The 14,383-nt window shown below is 45.1% G+C and overlaps 1 protein-coding gene across 3 annotated transcripts in view; it reads left to right on the forward strand.

Annotated features, from left to right (window-relative positions):
* mamdc2a (MAM domain containing 2a) overlaps positions 1–14,383 on the forward strand; it is a 137,335-nt gene that overhangs the window by 28,724 nt on the left and 94,228 nt on the right. For all 3 annotated transcript variants that reach the window (XR_012099267.1, XM_073048522.1, XM_073048521.1), the window contains exon 3: positions 4,831–5,087. Coding sequence is in view for 2 of the 3 variants with exons in the window: in XM_073048522.1 (XP_072904623.1) it covers positions 4,831–5,087 (257 nt within the window). In the remaining variant the exon portion in view is untranslated. The remainder of the gene's footprint in view (positions 1–4,830; positions 5,088–14,383) is intronic.

A 14,383-nucleotide genomic window follows, 5' to 3' on the forward strand; every position in this document is an offset into this window, starting at 1 on the left:
ATTTACAGGTTGAATTTGTGGTAAAGAAGGCGAAGTTGGCATTTATTTAAAGGGGAATAGAATATAAAAACAATGAGATAATGCTGAGCCTTTATAAAACACTGGTCAGGGCACATTTGGAGTATTGTCAACAGTTTTGAGCCCCATATCTCAGAAAGGATGTGTTATCGTTGGAGAGAGTCCAGGGGAGATTCACAAGGATGATTCAGGAATGAAGGGGTTAATGTATGAGGAGCATTTGGCAGCTTTGGGTTTGTACTCACTGGAATGCATGGGGATCTCTTTGAAAGATACTGAATGTTGGAAGCACTAGATAGGCTGGATGTGGAGAGGGTGTTTCCAGTGGTCGGGGTATCCAGAACTAGAAGGCACAGACTCAAAATTGAGGTGCAACCGTTCAGAACAGAGGTAAGGAGGAATATTTTGAGCCAGAGAGTAGCGAATCTGGAATAATCTGCCACATACTGCAGTGAAAGCCAAGTCCATGGGTATATTTAAAGCAGAAGTCAATTGTTTACTGATTGGCGAGAAGGCAGATGTTTGGGGTTGAATGCGATTCAGGATCAGCCATGATGGAATGACAGAGTAGACTTGATGGGCTGAATGGCCTAATTTTGCTCCAGTGTCTCATGGTCTTAAAGCATCTTTTTGTGTCAAATCAAATTAGTGAGGAGTGTACTGTGCAACCCTCAAGTATCGCCACTGTTCCAGCACCTACATAGAATCTGCACAACTCATTAATCCCAACTATACATCTTTGGAATGTTGAAGGAAACTGGAGAACCCAGAGGAAACCCATGTGGTCAGGGAGAGAAGACACAAACTCCTTACAGATGGCGATGGGAATCAAACCTGATCCTACAGCTGGAGTTCTAATAATGCTACACTAACCACAAGTCTCTATAAGTCTCTATTTAATATAAATACAAGTTGGCTTGATCTTGATTCTCAAACTTTCAAATCCCTTCCAACTTCAGTAGCTTTTTGTAGCAGTACGTTTTTATTCCTCTTCAACAGTGTAGACGATCAAAATCAGAAAACACGTAAACCAGGCCAAATGATCCTAAGTACTTAATAATATGTTGAAAGTTTGGCAACATTGACTGCAGTTTATTGATTACAGCTCAGCATTCAACACTATCATCCCTACAGTATTAATTATCAAGCTTCAAAACTTGGGCCACTGTACCTCCCTCTGTAACTGGATCCTCGACTTCCTTATAGGGAGACCCGACACAGTACAACTAAATAATACTGTTGTGCATTGTATCAAAGGTGGCAGTGAATCAGCATACAGGAGGGAGATTGAAAATTTGGCTGAGTGGTATCATAACAACAACCTCTTACTCAATAAGACCAAGGAACTGATAGATTTCAGGATAGGGAAACCAGAGGTCAATGAGCCAGTAATCATTGGTGGATCAGAGGTGGAGAGGGTCAGTAACTTTAAATTCTTGGGTGTCGCTATCTCAGAGATCTGTCCTGGGCGCATCATAAAAATATAATTGCAATGAAAGCACAACGCCTCTACTTCCTCAGGACATTGCAAAGATGTGGTATGTCATCAAAAACCTTGGAAAACTTCTATAGATATCTGGTGAGAAGTATGCTGATTGGCAGCATTATAGCCTGGTATGGGATACCCAACGCCTTTGAGCAGAAAATCTTACAAAAGGTAGTGGATTCTGCCCGGTACATCATGGGTCAAGCCCTCCCAACCATCTACATGAAACATTGCTGTAGAAAAGCAGCACCCATCACCAAAGATCCTCACCACCCTGGCCATGCTCTTTTCTCACTGCTGCCATTGGGTAGAAGGTACAGGAGCCTCAGGACTCACCACCAGGTTCAATAACAGTTACCATCAAGCTCTTGTACAAGACAGACAGACATTGATCCCGAGGGAAATTGGGTTTTGTTACAGTCGCACCAACCAAGAATAGTGTAGAAATATAGCAATATAAAACCATAAATAATTAAATAACAATAAGTTAATCATACCCAGTGGAAATTAATACAGGATCAGCCTATTGGCTCAGGGTGTCTGACACTCTGAGGGAGGAGTTGTAAAGTTTGATGGCCACAGGCAGGAATGACTTCCTATGATGCTCAGTGTTGCATCTCGGTGGAGTGAGTCTCTGGCTGAATGTACTCCTGTGCCTAACCAGTACATTATGGAGTGGATGGGAGACATTGTCCAAGATGGCATGCAACTTGGACAGCATCCTGTTGTCAGACACCACCGTCAGAGAGTCCAGTTCCACCCCCACAACATCACTGGCCTTACAAATGAGTTTGTTGATTCTGTAGGTGTCTGCTACCCAAGGAGATGGTTACACTCATTTAAAGACTCTTTTACTTTGTTATTTTGTACTTGTTATTTATTTATTATCTGCACTTGTACAGCTTATTTACTGTTTATAATTCCTGATGTTACAGTTTACAGATCCCATTTATAGTTACCCTTCTATAAATTTGCTAAGTATGCCCACACAGAAAGAATCTCAGGATTGTATGTGGTGACATGTATGTACTCTGAAAATAAATTTTACTTTTAACTTAATAACATCTCCTCACTGATATTGTCACAGGTACCCTTCAGGAATATGTGCTTAGCCCACTGCTCTACTCTCTCTATACTCACGACTGTGGCTAAGCACAGTTGAAATACCATTTATAAATTCACAGATCTGCTGTTGTTGGTAAGATCTCAGATGGTAATGCGGAGGCCTACGGGAGTGACATAGGATAGCTGGCTGAGTGGTGTCACAATATTGACCTCACGCTCAGTGTCAGAAAGACAAAGGAATTAACCTTGGACTTCAGGAAGGGGAAGTCAGGAGAACACACCTACACACCAGTCCTCATTGAGTGGTCAGTGATGGGAAGAGTGATGAGTTTGAAGTTCCAAGGCATCAACATCTTGGGGGATTTATCCTGGGTCCAAAACACTGATGCAATCAGTAGGTTTCCAGTGGCAATTTGTTGTTTGCAGTTTAAGGAGACTTGGTATGTCACTAAAGACTAGCAAATTAAGTTTACGCTTGAGGTCATTCAGAGTTACACATACATAATGCTGTAGGAACACAGCAGGTGTGTTTATGTGGAGAACATTCTGATTGGTTGCATCATAGATATGTATGGAGGCTTTAATGCACAGGTACGGAAGACACTGCAGATGGTTGGAGGCAGAGGCATCTGTATCATGGGCAGAACACTCCCCATCATTGTTGACATTTTTAAGAGGTGATGCCCCAAAAAATTTACATCCATCGCTAAGGACTCTCACTGTCTGGGACATGACTTCTTCTCATTGCTGTGATCAAAGTTGAGGTATAGGAACGTGAATCCCCACACTCATTGATTTAGGCACAACTTCTTCCCCACAGCTGTCAGATTTGTGAACAGTCTATGAACACTACCTCATTATTCCTTTATATTTTACACTATTTAGTTATTTGTAATTTATATTAATTTTATGCCTTTGCATTGTACTGCTGCAAAAAATAAATTTCACATTATACTGTACAAGTCAGTAATAATAAATATGATTCAGATTCTGTACAGAGCTAGATCTAAATGGAGTTATTATCCCTGTGCACCTTGTGTCTTGTTGCATTCAGATGGCAATTTGCTCTGGCTTCCAATGTTCTGTTGACAACCCCTAGGCAGTTGGCTGTGGTGTGGTTTGTAGGGGGAATTCACTGAAGCAAAGGTGTGTCAGTGGTGGGACAAGTAGATGTTGATGATCTCAGATGGAGTACCAGCATAGCTTGTTGGTAATTGTGTTATTAGTGGGAATACAGAGATCACCCTTCTGAATCCTATTGGCATTCTAATACATCCTGAATTAGCTCTGGTTTTGATTTTGTATGTCCATTTTCAGAATCAAATTTAATAGCACTGGCATATCTTGTGAAATTTGTTAACTTTGTGGCAGCAGTACAATGGAATGCATGATAATAGAGAGAAAAAGGAAGCTGTGAATTACAGTAATTGTATGTATGTGTCTATTTAATAGTTAAATAAGTAGTGCAATAAAGAAGAATTAAAAAAAATAGTGAATTAGTGTTCATGGGTTCAAACATCTGTATAATGGTGTGCATTACATCCATTGTAAGCCTGGACTGTTCTACAAATATTTAGACCATACTGCTTCACTGTCTGGGTCCGTCCTTGATATATATAATGATAACCTTATATAGTCAGTAGAATGGCTGATGTATTACCAAAATGTAAGCATTTTAAAATTGCTGTGTCTGTCCACCATCGATAAGCAGTTCAGGTTTAAATTACTGTAAATGGTCTTTGAGAAATATATAGAAACATTTGTTGGATAGGATGGGGTACAGTTTGTCAGTGTGCCAGCAAGCTAAAGAAAGATATATCGCTGATTTTCAAAGCACACCAAATAGTCCTGGAATGGATCAAGGTCATTAGAGCTTCTCTGTCAATTGGTGGAAACTCACCACTATGATTGATTTGGTATGTGGTCACAGAAAAGCTGACTTTTTTAACGCGAGGCACTAGATCAGGGGAAATCTCTGATATTTGATATTTTTTTGACATTGATATGCTTACACTGATTACAAGAGAATTGAACTGCAGAACATGAGCAAGTGAGCAGATGGTTTATTTAAAGAATTTTAAGTGTCTACTGGGCCCTTGCCATGACATTGTGGGAACTCTCATGATCTCTATGGTGCCTTCCCTCTTTTCTTGGGAAGAAGGTGTGAAGTGAAGAGAAATTCTCGTCCAACACGTGAATGTTTTTGCCCTCTGCTGCTGCTTTGATCTTTGCTAATCACTACTGTAATCCTTGTATTGCAGGCCGCTATGTCCATATTGAAGGTTCTTTCGGCAGCACTAAAAAAGTGGGTACCCTCACCAGTCCTGAGCTCCATGCTCTGGGAGAGAGCTGCGTGAGGCTTGTGTATCAGATCACAGGCACAGATCCTGGAAGGCTTAATATGTACTTTCGACCAGAAGGGAACAGCTTTGACTTTCTGCTTTGGACTGCCAGAGAGCCATCTGACAGCTGGAAGATTGCCAGCATAGGCGTGAGGAATATAGCAGAGAAATCCAAGGTAAATCTGGCATTTCTAATCACTTAACCACCTTATTATAGAATTACTCATGAATTTCACATGGATCTCAGTTCATCTGACCTGCTTTCCATTACTCATGATTTTGTTACCTCTGATATTCCAATGGACCCCAGGCATTCTCCCTGCTTTTACTCTTCTCAAACATCACCTTATCCAAAGCTCTACCTCAGTGTCCTGATTGAAATCCATGGGCTGATGGTGTTTTATAAGGAGTTTGCCTCAGAGATTAGGTAGAAGCTGCATCTAAGTGACCAACTTGGGATGGTGTGTAACTGGGATGCATGTGTTGCTCTTGCTTATGTAGGCGATGGAGCTCAAAGTTTGACAATAGCACAGATATAATGCTACAGTATTGACCCCATGATGAAGGGTGAACGTTTAAAGTTTAAACAGTTTACTTGACGATTGGGACAAAGGTTCTGTACTAAAAGAAGTAAGGTGCTGGTGTGATCAGGAGGCACTTCAATTGCAATTAGAATAAAAGTTATTTGCCAGTCTGGCAGTCTCTGGGAAGAAGAGTGGGATTAAGGGTTAAGGCAGTAACACTGAGGAAAGAGGGATAGCTTCATTTTACAGGCTCTGTCATTGTCTGTGTAATCTCCTTCAACTCTACAGACCTCTGAATCCTTCAGGATTCTCTGATTACAGCCTCTTGTGGATCCCTGAAATTGATCAATCCATCCCTGACTGCCAGTGTTGGAAGTCCTGGGACTTCCTGTCTAACTTCTTTGCCAGGCATGTTTCCCATTCCTCCACTAAACATGCCTTAAAACCCAACGTTTTAACCAAGCTACACACACAAAATGCTGGTGGAACACAGTAGGCCAAGCTACATCCTTTGCTACATCGATGACTTCAGGCGACAGGCGACACTTCACCTGTGAGTCGGCTGGTGTGGTATACTGCGTCCGGTGCTCCCGGTGTGGCCTTTTATATACTGGTGAGACCCGACGCAGACTGGGAGACAGTTTCGCTGGACACCTACGCTCGGTCCGTCAGAGAAAGCAGGATCTCCCAGTGGCCACACATTTTAATTCCACGTCCCATTCCCATTCTGATATGTCTATCCATGGCCTCCTCTACTGTCAAGATGAAGCCACACTCAGGTTGGAGGAACAACACCTTATATACCGGCTGGGTAGCCTCCAACCTGATGGCATGAACATTGACTTCTCTAACTTCTGTTAATGCCCCTCCTCCCCTTCTTACCCCATCCCTGATTTATTTATTTTCCCCCTCCCCCTTTTTGTTCTCTCTCAGCCCATCACTCTGCCTGTTCTCTGGTGCTACCCTCTGGTGCTCCCCTCCCCCTTTCTCTCTATGCCTCCCGTCCCATGATCCTTTCCCTTCTCCAGCTTTGTATCACTTTTGGCAATCACCTTTCCAGCTCTTAGCTTCATCCCACCCCCTCCGGTCTTCTCCTATCATTTCACATTTCCCCATCCCCCTCCTACTTCTTAGTATCTTTCCTTTCAGTTAGTCCTGAAGAAGGGTCTCAGCCCGAAACATCGACAGTGCTTCTCCTTATAGATGCTCCCTGGCCTGCTGTGTTCCACCAGCATTTTGTGCATGTTGTTTGAATTTCTAGCATCTGCAGATTTCCTCGTGTTTGCATTTTAACCAAGCTATTCTAATCATCTATTCAGATAAATTATTTTGCAAGTTGACACTTACAAGGCCCAAAGCAAGTAGAAGGAAGAAAGTCTCACCTTCCCCACACAATATTGAATTCTCTAACTTTACATAGCTCACTCTTTCCTTCTGTCAGTTCAGGAAGGGCCACTTCTCCCTGGCATCATATTAGCTCAGTTTACCTTGTTCTATTCATGCAGTTTAGCTTGCTGGACGTGTCCCACAATTTACCAGTAACTGCCCCATTAATCCACCTAGTCTCATCCTATCAGAGATATTCCCTCCTTCACGTTCTCCCAATTAATTATTTTTCTCCATTTTCCAGTTCTTATTAGGGATGCCAGATTCAAAATATTAACCATTTCACAGGTTAATACACCTGTAGAGTATTTACTGTTTAATATTATTCCTGCAAAGCTGTTTGGGAATTTTGGCTATGTGAAAAGTGTTGTGTATTTGCACGTACTGTTGAGATCTCAAACAGGAACAAATTTAAACACTGGTGCAACATATTACATATCAGTCTAACTGTCGGTTAGTGGGACTGATACTTTGAGAATGGGACTTCCAGAGGCTGGAAAGTGGTTGAAATTAGATGGGCAGCCAACAATAGTTGACCCACTGTGAAAGGAGCATTTTTAGGAAGAGAAAGGATGAATAAAATAACTCCAATGAATTTTGGGATTTCAGTATCACCTTTCACTTCCATTTCATGAGTTCCAGCTCACTCTCCAGCCAGCGGAGTGTGGTCACTCCAATGACATAGGAGACATAGCAGTCATTTTTTTCACTCAGCAGGCTCCCACAAACATGAACCTGGAAACAATGAGATAATTTGTCTTTAGTATGTTAGTTAGGTGATAGGTATTGGCCCTCAGACACTGGGCAGACCACGCCCCTCTACTCTTCTTCAAAATGGTGCTATGGGAGCTTTTCTCTCTACTTTTGAGTACTGTTGGTGGGGGGGGGGGCGGGGGACAGCCTACATGGGGGAAGCAGCAGTAGCCGTGCCTCTGGCACAGAGTCTGGCCCTATGACTCAGAAGGGTAGGGAAAGGAAGAGGAAGGCAGTAGAGATAGGGGACTCTGTAGACAGGGGTTCAGACAGGCGATTCTGTGGATGCAGGAAAGAAATTCGGATGGTAGTTTGCCTCCCAGGTGCCAGAGTCCGGGGTGTTTCTGATTGCGTCCAAGATATCCTGCTGTGGGAGGGAGAACAGCCAGAGGTCGTGGTACATAATTGGTACCAATGACATAGGTAGGAAAAGGGAAGAGGTCCTGAAAGAAGACTACAGGGAGTTAGGAAGGAAGTTGAAAAGCAGGACCTCAAAGGTAGTAATCTCGGGATTACTACCTGTGCCACGTGACAGTGAGAATAGGAATAGAATGAGGTGGAGGATAAATGCGTGGCTGAGGGATTGGAACAGGGGGCAGGGATTCTGATTTCTGGATCATAGGGACCTCTTTTGGGGCGGGTGTGACCTGTACAAAAAGGACGGGTTGCACTTGAATCCCAGGGGGACCGATATCCTGGTGGGCAGGTTTGATAGAGCTGTTGAGGAGGGTTTAAACTAGTTTGGCAGGGGGGTGGGAATCAGAATGTGAGTGCAGGGATCAAGGTAGAAGGACAAGGGCATGATGCTAAGAGTTCTGAGTTGATGAGGAAGGACAGGCAGGGGACAGAACATAATCGTAGCCAGTAAAAGGGGTTGAAATGTGTCTATTTCAATGCTAGGAGTATTAGGAACAAGGAGGATGAACTTAGAGCATGGATTAGTACGTGGAACTACAATGTTGTGGCCGTTACTGAAACTTGGTTGGAGGAAGGGCAGGATTGGATGATGCAGGTCCAGGGGTTCAGGTGTTTTAAAAGGAATAGGATGGGAGGTAGAAAAGGGGGGGGAGTGGCATTGCTGGTCAGGGATAGTATCACGGCTATAGAAAGGGAGGACGCTGCAGAAGGAGTGTCCACGGAGTCAGTCTGTGTGGAAGTCAGAAATAGGAAGGGATCAATCACTGTGCTGAGAGTAGTCTATAGGCCCCCAAATAGCCCTCGGGCCACCGAGCAGGCAGATTTTAGAATGGTGCAGAAATACAGGGTAGTAGTTATGGGTGATTTCAACTTCCCTCATATTGACTGGCACCTCCTGAGTGCAAGGGGCATAGATGGGGCTGAATTTGTCAGGTGTGTTCAAGAAGGATTCCTGACACAGTATGTGGACCGGCCAACGAGAGGAGAGGCTATACTGGATCTAGTTCTGGGTAATGAACCTGGTCAGGTGACAGACCTCTTGGTGGGGGAGCATTTTGGTGAGAGTGACACAACTCCATTAGTTTCAGCATAGCTATGGAAAGGGATAAAATCAGACAAAATGGTAAAGTGCTTAACTGGGGAAGGGCTAACTTTGAAGGGATGAGGCAGGAACTAGTGAGAGTAAATTGGAAACAGATTTTCAAAGGGGAAAGCACAGAAGTAATGTGGGAGAAGTTTAGGGACCACTTGAGCTGGGTTCAGGATAGGTTTGTCCCACTGAGGCAAGGAAAAAAATAGTAGGAAAAGGGAACCGTGGCTGATGAAACATGTGAGGCAACTCGTCAAGAGGAAAAAGGAAGCTTATGTTAGATACAAGAAGTAGGAAGGGCTTATGAGAAATATAGGGTAGCCAGGAAGGAGCTAAAGAAAGGACTTAGGAGAGATCAAAGGGGGCAAGAGAAGGCCTTGGCATGTAGGATTAAGGAGAACCCCAAGGTGTTCTTTGCATATATGAAGAATAGGAGGATGACGAGAACGAAGGTGGGACCGCTAAAGGATAAAGAGGGTAATATGTGCCTGGAAGCGGAGGAGGTTGGGGAGGTCCTAAATGAATATTTTGCTTCAGTATTCACAAGTGAAAAGGATCTTGATCAGGATGAGGTCAAAGTAGAGTGGGCCTGTGTGCTGGACAATGTGGAGATTAAGGAAGAAGTAGTGCTGGATCTTCTCAAAAACATTAAGATTGATAAATCCCCAGGGCCGGATATGATACACCCCAGGTTATTGTGGGAATTGCGAGAAGAGATCGCAGGAGCATTAGCTATGATCTTTGAATCCTCTTTGGCTGCAGGGGAAGTGCTGGAGGACTGCAGAATGGCAAATGTAGTTCCCTTGTTTAAGAAAGGTAATAGTGAGAAACCTGGGAACTATAGACCGGTGAGTTTTACGTCGGTGGTATGCAAGCTACTGGAAAGGATTCTTAAGGATGGGATCTACGAGCATTTAGAGAAGTACAGTCTACACATGGATAGTCAACAATGGCTTTGTGAAGGGAAGATCGTGCCTCATGAGCCTGATTGAGTTTTTTGAAGAGGTAACAAAACAAATTGATGAGGGTAGGGCAGTGGATGTGGTCTACATGGACTTTAGCAAAGCATTTGACAAGGCCCCTCATGAGAGACTCATCCAGAAAGCTGTTTGGATAAAAAAATTGGCTTAAAGGAAGAAAGCAGAGAGTAGTTGTGGAAGGAAAGTATTCTGCCTGGAGGTCGGTGACTATTGGAGTGCCACAGGGATCTGTCCTGGGACCCCTGCTATTTGTGATTTTTATAAATGACCTGGATGTAGAGGCAAAAGGATGGGTGAGTAAGTTTGCGGAGACACGAAGATTGGAGGAGCTGTGGATGGAGCTGTAGGTTGTCGAAGGTTACAAGAGGATATAGACAGGCTGCAAAGTTGGGCAGAAAAATGGCAGATAGCGTTCAATCCAGACAAGTGTGAGGTGATGCATTTTGGAAGGACAAACCAGAAGACTGAGTACAGGATTAATGGTCAATTACTTAAGAGTGTGGATGAACAAAGGGAACTTGGGGTTCAAATCCATACATCCCTCAAGGTCACTCCACAGGTTAATAGGGTAGTTAATAAGGCCTATGGGATGCTAGGCTTGATTAACAGGGGGATTGAGTTCAAGAGTAGAGAGGGCATGTTGCAAATCTACAAATCTCTGGTGAGACCACACTTAGAGTATTGTGTTCAATTCTGGTAACCTTATTATAAGAAGGATGTGGAAGCTATGGAGAGGGTGCAGAGGAGATTTACCAGGATGTTGCCTGGTTTGGAGAACAAGTCATATGAAGCAAGGTTAGCAGAGCTGGGACTTTTCTCTTTGGAGTGTAGAAGAATGATAAAGGACGACAGAGGTCTACAAGATTATAAGAGGCATAGATCGGGTGGATAGTCAGTACCTGTTTCCCAGGGCACCAATAGCAAACACCAGAGGGAATATGTACAAAATTAAGGGAGGGAAGTTTAGGGGAGACATCAGGGGTAAGTTTTTTACCCAGAGGGTTGTGAGTGCCTGGAATGACTTGCCAGGGATGGTGGTGGAGGCTAAAACATTAGGGGTATTTAAGAGCCTCTTGGACAGGCACGTGGATGAAAGAAAAATGGAGGGTTATGAGGTAGTGTGGGTTTAGTACTTTTTTTTAAGGATTATATGGGTGGGCACAACATGGAGGGCTGAAGGGCCTGTACTGTGCTGTAGTGTTCTGTGGTTCTATGGTACTTGGAGGACATTAGCCTAACCTGTTATCTGAAATATTGCACCGGCGACACTGTTACATTTTTCAGTCCCTGAACTGGGACTTATACCCACAGACCTTTTTTTTGTAATTCAAATTTTTATTATTATTTATTCTTATTTTACAAAGCAGCACAGCATATAGAACAGATAGAGTACAGCATACTTATACAGACATCCCATGACAGGAAAACATATAAAACTAAGAAACAAAAAAAAACTTCTAATTTAAGTTTAAATTAACATACAACCAAAATTGATCCCACGTGTCTTGCACTTTTCCCTCACTGTTAATTCTTCCCAACGTGTGTTCATATGATCTTAAATCTTAACCATTTCCTCAGTCCATTCCCTCATCTGGGTTTTTTCCAGTTTTGCAATATAATTCTTGCAGCTGTGATAAGACCCACCTTTAAAATAGTAAATTTATCATTGTTTACATTAGGTATCATTGTCCTATCACCCAGGAGACAAAGCCGTGGGCACAAGGGCGGTGTAGGACCCGACCAATTCCCCAACAAGTTAAGAACTTTACTCCAAAATGGACGAACCATGGAACACTCCCAAATCATGTGAAAATATGTGCCCACCTCATTTTTACATTTCCAGCATAAATGATTATCAACAATCCCCATTTTGTAGAGTCTAGTTGGTGTCCAATAATATCCGTGTACTATCTTATACTGAATAAATTTCCCTCTTGCTTCCCTAATATGTCTTTAAAGAGCAAACACGAGGAAATCTGCAGATGCTGGAGATTCAAACAACAACACACACAAAATGCTGGTGGAACACAGCAGACCAGGCAGCATCTATAGGAGAAGCACTGTCGATGTTTCGGGCCGAGACATCGACAGCGCTTCTCCTATAGATGTTGACTGGCCTGCTGTGTTCCACCAGCATTTTGTGTGTGTTGTTCTCTAATATGTCTACCCACATTTGATTAAAATATTTGACCACTCATTATTTTCAATATCGCTTCCAAGATCCTTCTGCCATACTGCTTTGAGAAGGTGATCTCTATGAGAATGAGATTTTTATGTCGTTTGTGGATTTGCAGAGGAAATATAACTTTGTAGATAAAGGGAATTTCTGGAAGTATTTACAAATAAGACGTTGCATTAGTAGCGTATTCAAGAATGGTGGCCACAAAGTAACCCTTTAACAGAATACTTTACACTACCACAGGAAGTTCATAAAGCATCAGTGTTTTATAAAATGTTCAAGCACTCTGTGGGTGAACCGTGTAACCTACAGACTTTTGATCTGAGATGCAGAAAGCTACAGCTGGGATTTTTGGTATAAGTCTACCTAAAATGAGTAACATCAACTGCCTTATTTGACCATAAGACCAAAAGATATAGGAGCAGAAATAGGCCATTTGGCCCATCGAGTCTGCTCTGCCATTCAGTCGTGGGCTGATCCAATATTTCCAGTCATCCCCACTCCCCTGCCTTCTCCCCATATCCTTCGATGCCCTGGCTAATCAAGAACCTGTAGCGGCGGGCTACGCGCAGCGCTGAAATTACGACACGGAGTCGGTAAACTGCAACCACGGAATAAGTTTATTTCACAAACACAGTCTTGCTTAAAAGCCTGTCTCCCCCCACTCGATACTTGGAGAGAAACTCCCTGAGACTATGTATCTTTGTCTCTGGCTCTGGCTAATTGTCAGCCGGTTCGAGTGTGCTAGTAATTGGGTCGCCACATAACCCCCCCCCAGAACCGGCGGTACACCCCCCAATGTCCACAGTCTGGGCCGGGCCCTGTTTGGGAGTTCGGCCTCTGCGCCGCGGTGCCGGAAACTCGACCGGTTGTGCCAAGTCCACGTGGGCCGGTTTGAGTCGGTCCACCGTGAAAACCTCCTCTCTCTCCCCAACGTCCAGCACGAACGTGGACCCGTCGTTTCTGATCACCGTAAACGGCCCCTCGTAGGGCCGTTGCAGCGGTGGCCGATGCCCGCCCCGGCGTACAAACACAAACTTACAGTTCTGCAGATCTTTGGGTACGCAGGTCGGGTGCTGCCCATGCTGCGAAGTGGGCATGGGGGCCAGGGCACCGAGTCTCTCGCGTAGTCTGCCCAGGACCGCTGCGGGTTCTTCCTCTCGCCCCCTTGGGGCTGGTATGAACTCCCCGGGAACGACCAGGGGCGCGCCGTACACCAACTCGGCCGACGAAGCGTGCAGATCGTCTTTGGGCGCCGTGCGGACGCCGAGCAGGACCCAGGGAAGCTCGTCCGCCCAGTTAGCTCCTCGCAGGCGGGCCATGAGAGCCGACTTCAGGTGGCGGTGGAAACGCTCCACCAGTCCGTTCGACTGTGGGTGGTAGGCAGTGGTGTGGTGCAGCTGAGTCCCCAACAGGTTGGCCATCGCTGACCAGAGGCTGGAGGTGAACTGGGCGCCTCTGTTGGAGGTAATGTGGGCCGGGACACCAAAGCGGGACACCCAGGTGGCGATCAGCGCCCGGGCGCAAGATTCGGAGGTGGTGTCGGTGAGCGGGACCGCCTCTGGCCATCTTGTGAACCTGTCCACGATAGTCAGGAGGTGCCGCGCCCCGCGTGACACAGGCAGGGGGCCCACGATATCCACATGAATGTGGTCGAAACGCCGGTGGGTGGGGTGGAACTGCTGCGGCGGGGCCTTGGTGTGTCGCTGCACCTTGGCCGTCTGGCAGTGCAGGCACGTTCTGGCCCAGTCACGGACCTGCTTGCGGAGTCCGTGCCAAACGAACCTGCTGGAGACCATCCGGACGGTAGTGTGGATGGAGGGGTGGGCCAAGTTATGAATGGAGTCGAACACGCGTCGTCGCCAAGGTTCCGGGACGACGGGACGGGGCTGGCCGGTGGCGACGTCACAGAGTAGGGTCCTCTCACCTGGGCCTACGGGGAGGTCCTGGAGCTGCAAACCGGAGACTGCGGTTCTGTAACACGGGATCTCCTCATCTGCCAACTGTGCCTCAGCCAGTGCCTCAAAGTCTACCCCTTGGGAAAGGGCGTGAATGTTAGGGCGAGAGAGCGCATCCGCCACGACATTGTCCTTACCCGAGACGTGCCGGACGTCCGTCGTGTATTCAGAGATGTAGGACAGAT

Source organism: Hemitrygon akajei, chromosome 6 (assembly GCF_048418815.1).
Source record: "Hemitrygon akajei chromosome 6, sHemAka1.3, whole genome shotgun sequence".
Classification (NCBI taxonomy): Eukaryota; Metazoa; Chordata; class Chondrichthyes; order Myliobatiformes; family Dasyatidae; genus Hemitrygon; species Hemitrygon akajei.